Source organism: Buceros rhinoceros, unplaced genomic scaffold (genome assembly GCF_000710305.1).
Source record: "Buceros rhinoceros silvestris isolate BGI_N320 unplaced genomic scaffold, ASM71030v1 scaffold38663, whole genome shotgun sequence".
NCBI classification, from domain to species: Eukaryota; Metazoa; Chordata; class Aves; order Bucerotiformes; family Bucerotidae; genus Buceros; species Buceros rhinoceros.
The window spans coordinates 3,962-12,095 of record NW_010403784.1 but is presented as its reverse complement, the minus strand read 5'-3'; the positions used below and the strand labels follow the sequence as shown (position 1 = coordinate 12,095).

Genomic DNA, 8,134 nt, shown 5'->3' with positions numbered 1-8,134 from the left:
AGTCGCGGCTGCCGGCCCCTCGGCTGCCCTGCGGCTCGAGCTGCTGTGAGTCTGCACTAGAGCCCTACGTCCCACCAGCACTGCCCGCCCTCATTTTGGAAACAAGTGAGAAAAGAGCTTTTTAAAGAGACCAAACCTCCGACATCCTGTGAGGGGTTAAGGGAAACACCTGCAGCATTTTGCTAGGTGTGTGGTGCTCTGTAACAGCGCCGCTCTCGAGCAGCACCGGGAGATGGGCCCAACGGGAGACCGAGAACATCTGCAGTGTTCCAAGTCTGTGCACGTTTCTGTGCGAGAATTAACCTCTTTCGGGCACAGTAATCCCAGCGTCTGCTCTCCGCGCAGGCAGCTATCGTGGCCGAGGCCTACGAGTTTGTCCCGGATTGGGCTGAGGTTCTGTATCGCCAAGTGATCGCCAAGGGAGACTTCACTTACCTGGAGGAGTTCAGGCAGCAGAAGCCGCTGAAGCCAAGCTTGTTTGAGGAGATTGCCAAGAAGTGAGTAGCTGGGGGGTCAAAGTGGAACTCCCTTTTCCACAGGGACGAGGAGCACTGCGTGTTCGATAGCACGCGAGTCTCCGTGCTGTCTAAAGCTGTTACTGATGAAGTGTCACGTTCAGGGAGGGAGCCCTGCGCCAGTTCTTGGGCATGGTGTGGCAGTGGGCTGGATCCCCCTGTCCACGAGCGGGATGAACAGGTCCCCTAGGGCTGGTCAGACCAAAGCTTTTCAAAAAGGAATCGGAGCAAAGTCACCAACCCCAGGAACCAAACCTGCATGTGGGCACAGCCTCCTCAGTGCTTACAGCCTCCTCAGTGCTGCAATCCTCAGACTGTCCTTACGCACTCCTCCTCGTGCTGTGAAGCCTCTCTGTGTCGGTTCCTTGCAGAGTCAAACACCACCCCGCCACTGATGCCGCCCTGAGGAACCTGAGGAAGCTGCTGACGTACTGCGAGGACATCGCCACGTCCTACCGGCTGGCCTACGACAACAAGCTCTACGATGTGGTCAATGCACTTCTGAAGGACGCCCAGACTGGCTGCTGCCTCAGTGACATGTTATCGAACTAGACCCCCCACCCCCGCGGCCTCTCGCATGGTCAGTGCTGGTTCTGTTACGTGTTTTTATCCATTACTGCTCACAGGGTACGCTGCCATGTGAGAGGTCCTCCAGGAATCTGGGGGTGGTTGTAAATATTTAAAATGCTGAGACTCTGTTAATTGTGTTTTGTATAATAAACCTGTTTACAAGATGCTCGACTACCCAGCAGATGGGTGCTGGCCCAGCCCACGCTGCTCCGCAGCGGTCCAGCAGTCCTCCCGAGGAGGGTGGGGATGGCAGGGCACCACAGGAACTGCAGCTGAACCACCAAGGGCTGGAACAGATCGTGCACAACGTCCAGGGCAGCAAGCAGGAGCAGCAGGGAGCTCCTCTGAGGTGTCAGGTCCATGTTCAGACCATCCCTCCCTTGGCTCCAGGCTGATCGGACTGGGTTTGTTTTCTGCCGTAGTGACAGAGTCTTGTACAACTCTCCACGGCACATCAAGGACACATGGATACTAAGGGTCACTGGATTTGAGCTCCTTTCCACCTGCTTCCTCCTGAGCAGACAGTCAGTATCGACCCCTGCCAGAAGCCACCACCGAGCCTGTTCCACCACGGAGATGTTCTGGCATGTTCACAAGGTCAGGGCTGATCTAACTGGGGAGGATTCTGTGTCCTCCCCAAAATAAAAGCAGCTGCCGAGCTGCCAGTTCACCCCAGATGATCCTGGCGGGCAGTGGGTGCTGCCAGGGGCCCAGCACAGACTGCGCTGCAGTGAGCTACAGAACGGGGTCGAGCTATCGCTAAACATGCTCCCAGCAGAACCACGCTGCCCCGAGCAACCCCCTTAATTAGCAAAGGGATGCTAATGGGGCTTTAGAGCTTTTGCTGTCCTGCTGGCTGCTGACCAGGTTCACGCCATCAGCTGCTGCCCAGGACAACTCCTCCCTTGCCCAGTACCCACGTCCCAGCTGCAAGGGCAGCACTGAAGGTGTACCCAGGGCGGTAACTGAAACAGTTTTTGTACAGGGGGTCATCCCTGAGCAGACCCCGACTCAACATGCCAGGTCTCATGAGGCTCCTAAGACCACACTAGCCTGAGCTGGCTCTGGTTAGTCCAAGATAAATAATGACTAGCCAGCTTCTAGCTGTCCCTGAGAGCTGCCATGCCCGATCCTGTACAGCCGGGCAGGAGCTGGAGGAACACACACACCACCCACACACACCCCCTTGGGAACAGCCACCCCAGTAAACCACCAGTCCTCGTGTGGGACTGCCGGTGGGAGTGGCAGCTGGCAGCAGTGGTAAGGGCCGCCCGCAACGCTCCAGCCCTGACAATACCTGAGCTCAGCAGGGCCAGCCGCAGCCACGATGAAGTTCCTGCTGGAAACCCTTGGATTAGGGCAGTGCTGAGTGTCTGCTGTGCACCATCGTCACCTGTCAGGGCCTCGCCACAAGCAGCAGCCATTTCACAAGTGCGAGGTCTCGCCCCTCAGATTACAGTCCGGGTGTCCTTCAAGTCCAGTTACTGTGAGATACCAACAGAACGGGTCCACAGCCAGCCCCAGGGAAGTCCTCAAGAGTGATTTTTATTAAATTAGTTGCTTTATAAAACATTGCAGATGTTGTATTTGTTAACATCACAATCTGCCCCACTGTAGGAACTGCTGCAGTTTGCCAAGCAAGTTTTGTTGGTATTTTTTTTTTTAATGAAAGAAAATGGCCCAGTGGTGAAAGATCAACCACAACCCTTGAGAGACCCACAGGAGTCTTGGCTATTTGACACTAAACTGTTAAAGAAAACCCACCCCAGACAGCAGCGTTAGTAGAAATTCAGATCAACAGACGCTCTGCTCCATACCCGAGACACAGGTTGTGGTTTTTGTTTTCCAATAAGGGTCTCCATGGTGTTCTGACCCACCCCGGTCCAGCCCAATGCCGAGCACTGGAGCAGGGGGGACTCAGGCGGTGCCTTTCCTGGTGAAGGCAGCAGCTCCCCTTCACGCCACAAACCTCAAGTTCTACCTTAAGACAAAGCAACTGTAACACTAAGTGCACACCCTGCCCTTGCAGCAAACTGCTGTTGTTCGTCACGCGCGTCCTTCCAGGAGGGACAGTTAAGGCCGTGTCACTGAGCTGTGCTGGCACAAGCGCTTCAGCTCAGTGAAATTCATGTCCAATTCAGTGGCTGATACTATAAATTCAAACAGCCACGGCTGCCGATACCAGAATTTGGGGGTTTTTACCTGTGATTTACAGAGCTTTCCAATGGCATCAACCTCACCCCGAGCGCAGAGCGGGACGCCCGGGGCTGTCGCACAGACCTGCCAAGAGTTAAACCACCAGCACAGAGATACTGCAATTCCGATTGTAGCATTTGGCAGAATTTAAAGGAAGAAAAAGTTGTGCTACATGTTTAAGGGATTATGGGCAACAGAAAGACAACAGAAGGGGGGATAAATGTCACATGAAGTCTTCAAAGTCTTGTACGTATTCTCCGTCGTAGCCTCCGTAGTCAGCCAGGTCATCTTTCATGGTAGCCTTTAAACCGCCTCCCGGCACAACACCTTTTTTCTTCTTTTTGGCTTTATTCTGCTTAAATGGGAAGAGCAAGTTTACTTTAAAATCCACCGTCACTAATCAGTGACACCCTGAGCCTCTGGGTACGAGCACTGCCGTACCCCTGCGGTGAGTGCGCTGTTTCCACCCTGGATTCCATCCCACCACACGCCCCAGTCCCAGCAGAGCTGTGACGGTGTCCCCCAGCTCCCTGTGTCGCGTACTCGCCTGTGCTGTCACTCGTCCTATCTCCCCTGGACTGGGAACAAGCAGAACTAAGGCTGTGTAGAGCGCAGTGGAATGAACAATTTAACGAGGTTTCCCCCTTCACAAGCTCCTACCTGCCCTGACAGCGCTCTGCTGTTGTTTCTGCCACCCCCAGTTTGATTCAACCCCCCAGGGGAGCTGCGCTGCCAGTCACATCATCTGCCTGACGGTGTCGGTGCCCAGTGACGGAGCTGTCGCTGAGCTCCAGCCTGCCTGCAGTTTAACACAGCTGAGTGCTCCAGAACACAAGGTCCTGCATCACGCACCCATCAGCTGAGCCCTGACATCACCTGCTACAGCTATTACGGCACCTCTGACAGCCTACCCTCCTCCTTGCCTACACGGTTACTGCTCCTTTAGTTCGCACGACAGCCTAAAAATCCACCCTAAAATCCCCAAACTCCAGCAGAGTGAAGTTAGTGCCGTGGACTGGGATGACATCGCCACTGAGCTGGGGCTGGCTCTGTCCTCGGGATCTGTCAGCCACCTCAACTCCAGGCCAGCAGAGAGTGCACCAAGGGCAGCAGGCAGGTAACAGTCACGTCAATCAGGCCAGCCTTTGCCTGCCTTCTCCAGAGTCCTTCCACTCCCGATGATCTCACACCGCGAAGAGGAGTGAACGCTAAACCAGTATCCCAGGCTGCCGTTTAAGGTGCTGCTACAAAACCAGCAGTTCAAGTCCATGCGAGACCTGGTGCCCCTTTAGCTGCCGAAGTCTCTTACCTTTTCTTGTTTTTGTTTTTCACTGCATAGGACTGTCAAAGTATTTGTGATCTTTTTCAAATCATCGACTTCCACTACATGGGGGGAAGAAAAAAGAAAAAAAAAGATTCCTCATCAGTTAAGTAACACACCATCACATCACTTCTCTGAAAGCGAGAAGTAAGCCTCAGCAGCAAGCACAGGGAACTCCTCGATCCACAGGGCCAGCACACAGCCCGGGCAGCTCCAGTCCTCACCATCCCAGGGCCCGGTTCGGATGGTCCCCAGGAAGCAGCTCTAATGCTGCAGAAGGTAAAACAGGCCAGAACTGGCAACCACACGGCTGTTATTGAGGCGACACCGGAACAGCGCTGCACTGATCACTGAGTACAGGAACACCCAGCCAAGGGAGCAGCGGAGGAGCAAGACATCACTGTTATGAACAACAGCTGGTAGCAGCGGCTGCGGGTCCTGCGCTCCGGAGAGCTGGACCCACTGGCCATGCCAGTGACCAGCTCTGGACAGCCAGGGGCTGCTGGAGCTGCCAGCGCTGAACAGGACCGAGGCACCACGTCTCTGCAGGATGACACGTGAACGGTGCTAGGACTGCTCGCCCGCAGCGCGCCCAGCCCGTCCTCCAGCCAGCAGAGCAGGGAGAGGAACTGCTCAGTTAGTTCTCCCTCTGAGTTAGGTGGAGAATGCCAGGACCGTTTTATTCTACAGTCTCAGAATTACAGGAACTCCGTTTTGTAATAGTTTCCTTCCAAATGAGCTACTCGAGTGATCCGGCTTGAGTGAGCTACTCGAGTTTTTGTAATTATTACTATTATTTTAGAAATGCCTTCAAGAAAACCACGTGAGGTTGAGACCAGCATAAAAATTGACACTTTTTGGAGTGACACACAGAAAGGAGCAGACAGTCCAGAACACAGGGTGGGGGAATGGGGCTGGACGCTCGTCACGAAACAGGTTTAGCGCCTGTTCAGTACGAACGACTCGGTTCAGTCCTGCAAGAGCACATTTCTGCCTCCCCTGCAGTTTGGTGTCGCCCCGCACGTCTGTGGCTGAACTCACAGGAAATACAGACGTCTCGAACCAACGCTTCCAAAAAGCTGGCGTAATGTAACGACTTCTCGTACTGTGTGATTTTCTCTTTTAGTAGCTTGCCGAACTCCGTGAAGTCATCTTTTGAAGAGGGGTTCATGGCATCTATTCCACAAGTGTTATTTACACCTGCTCGGAAAGACAGAGGAGTTACCGCGAACACAGGCTGCCATCCCCAGCAGGTGATACCAGAGGACACCAGTAACCTCACTGACCCCACTGCGGTTTGCTCGCTCCCTCCTGCTAGGCAGAAGCGAGCAGCCCGAGTCAGGAGCCCGCGTGGAGAGAGATTTCACACAACGCTCAGTCCTTCGAACAGCTCTTGCTGTTCTCTGGAGCGACGGGCGCTGTGTGAAGCCCCTGGAGAACAGAAATCCCGCCTTGAGCTCGGAAGTGCCAAATTCAGTTGGCAATTCTTTGCCACGGCAGTCGCTGCACACGCCCTCCCCGAGGCGCTCACCGAGCAAAGCTCCCCTGAGTGACAAGCCGGGTAATTCGCTATAATCATGGCAAGGCGCTCTCAGGTTGGGAGAACGCTGCTGTGAATCAGCCCCTGTGCCAGCTCCGCCACAGCCCAGAACCGCAGCGATCTGCTCCAAGCCGGCCTCGTCCGCGCCAGGAAACACGCTGGCTCTGCTCCCCTAGCCGGCTCCTCCACGCCTGGCTCGCTGCCGAGATGGCCCGAAGCAAAGCGTGCCTGCGCCCTGCTGCGCCACACTGCCCACAGCCGCGCTGCCGAGCGCCTCAGCACACTGACAGCAGCGCTCTTCTCCTTCCTCTTCACAGACTCATCTCTTTACCAGCTGTACCAGTATGGTGGGATATCTAGTCACCCATCCTCTTCCTCTGCCCTCCTACCACAACACGTTCAAGGCACCTTCTGTTCTGAAGATGGTTTGGGGTTCTTAGTCCTCGGTACCAGCTCTCACCTCCCGCAGTCTGAATTTAAACCCCTCTTCACTCCCCATCCCACCTGCACGTGCTCCCGCCTCTGCTCGGTATCCACTGGCGTCACGGCGTTAGCCTGAGGACACGGCACCGGCCTCAGGCCCAGCACTTACCAAAGGTTTCTTTTGCTAACTCCAGGTCTGACTCCTCTTGTAACTTCTTTAGCCGTAGCTTGTCTGCTAACTGCTCTTCTGGTGTCAGCTCTTTATGCTCCTCGGGGGCCTCTAACTGGGTTGGAAAAGGTACAGAGGGGGAACATTACACTCCTCACCCCGGAGCAGTGCTGGGACACGAAGGCGCGGTGTTTCCAGTGCCCCTCGAAGAGCTTCTGCCCGAAGCCCAGGTACCTGACGCACGTACAAACCCAACCATGTCCCATCCCAGCGCAGGGTAACCCCAGCACGCTGATCATGAACTGTTCGATCTACGAGAAGTGGGAGGAAACCCCTTTGTCCTAAGTCACAGCAACGCTTGTTTGATCCCACGGCACACGCAGAGCAGCAGAGACCAGCATCACTGCAGGGACTGAACGGGAGCTGACATTCCCCAGATGTTCCAAGCACAAGGCTTAGGTTTTATCAGACCAGTCGAGATCTTTACAGGTCTTGTTCAACCTCAGAAAACCCCAAATCAAACCTGCCCTCTTAAATTTTCCAAAACGTGGCAGAAATAAGGAGTTACCCTTTTTTTAAGTTCCTCTTGCTTCTTCTTCTGTAGCTTTTCTTTTTCTTTTATTTTTTCTGCTATTTTCTTTTTTTCTGAAACTTTGGGTTCTGTAAAACATTGAACAATTTGGCACTCAAGAGGTCTAGTGATTTTTTCTTCCCCAGCACGCACAGAACACTGCTGAAACGCTGCCCAAAGCGAAACCCGCAGTGCTCCGTTCCCAGACTCGGAGCTCCGAGTTAAGCCACGAGCTTTGCCAAAAGCAACCCCGACCCTCTTCGGTGGATCCGATTCTTCAGCTACATCCGGGACAACCCCAGGCCGTTCTGACGCTGCGCAGAGCCACATGTTCCTTGAGTCTTACCTTGTTTTACCTCTGTCTCCTTTGCCTCCTCCTCTTCCTCCTCATCATCCCAGTTATCCTACAAAACAAGGGTAATTAGGATTCGCTTACAGACGCTGTCTCCTGGTTCAGGCAGCAGCAGGAGCAGCTTACGCGCAGCCTCTTCAGACGCTCACAAGTCCCTCCAGCCCACGTACGGGAGCGGGGAGGCCATCGTGAGAGCTGTGCGACAAGGGCATGGCTTTGGGGAGAGGACTGAGATGGTTCAGGACCGCTTCTGACCACGAGACAGGCAGCTTCGAGTCACAGAGCCAGACAGCTCCTGTGACAAGAGCGAGACCACGACCAGTCACATCGACACCCGCCGTCAGACACGAGCTTATCATCGTTTCTCGTATTACACCTCACAAGACACTGGCACGGCACCGGATGCACACGCGTGGCCCAGGCACCGCTGGGCACGGACCACTCTGGGCCAGAACACGCTGCCACCAGCACCCACAG

General features: G+C 54.7%; 2 protein-coding genes across 2 annotated transcripts in view; one reads left to right on the top strand and one right to left on the bottom strand.

Annotated features, from left to right (window-relative positions):
- SPG11 (spastic paraplegia 11 (autosomal recessive)) overlaps positions 1-1,067 on the top strand; it is a gene marked incomplete at its 5' end in the record, with an annotated part of 10,944 nt that extends 9,877 nt beyond the window's left edge. The window contains 2 exons of the mRNA XM_010133133.1: positions 346-497; positions 887-1,067. Coding sequence (XP_010131435.1) covers positions 346-497; positions 887-1,067 — 333 coding nt within the window. The remainder of the gene's footprint in view (positions 1-345; positions 498-886) is intronic.
- A 2,336-nt stretch (positions 1,068-3,403) lies between these two features.
- On the bottom strand, positions 3,404-7,709 carry EIF3J (eukaryotic translation initiation factor 3, subunit J; the record flags this gene model as incomplete). Its single annotated transcript, XM_010133132.1, has 6 exons — positions 3,404-3,633; positions 4,591-4,664; positions 5,644-5,802; positions 6,735-6,849; positions 7,303-7,394; positions 7,652-7,709. Coding segments are annotated over 6 exons (627 nt in total), but the record flags the coding sequence as incomplete, so codon positions are not given.
- Between the last annotated feature and the right edge of the window lie 425 nt (positions 7,710-8,134).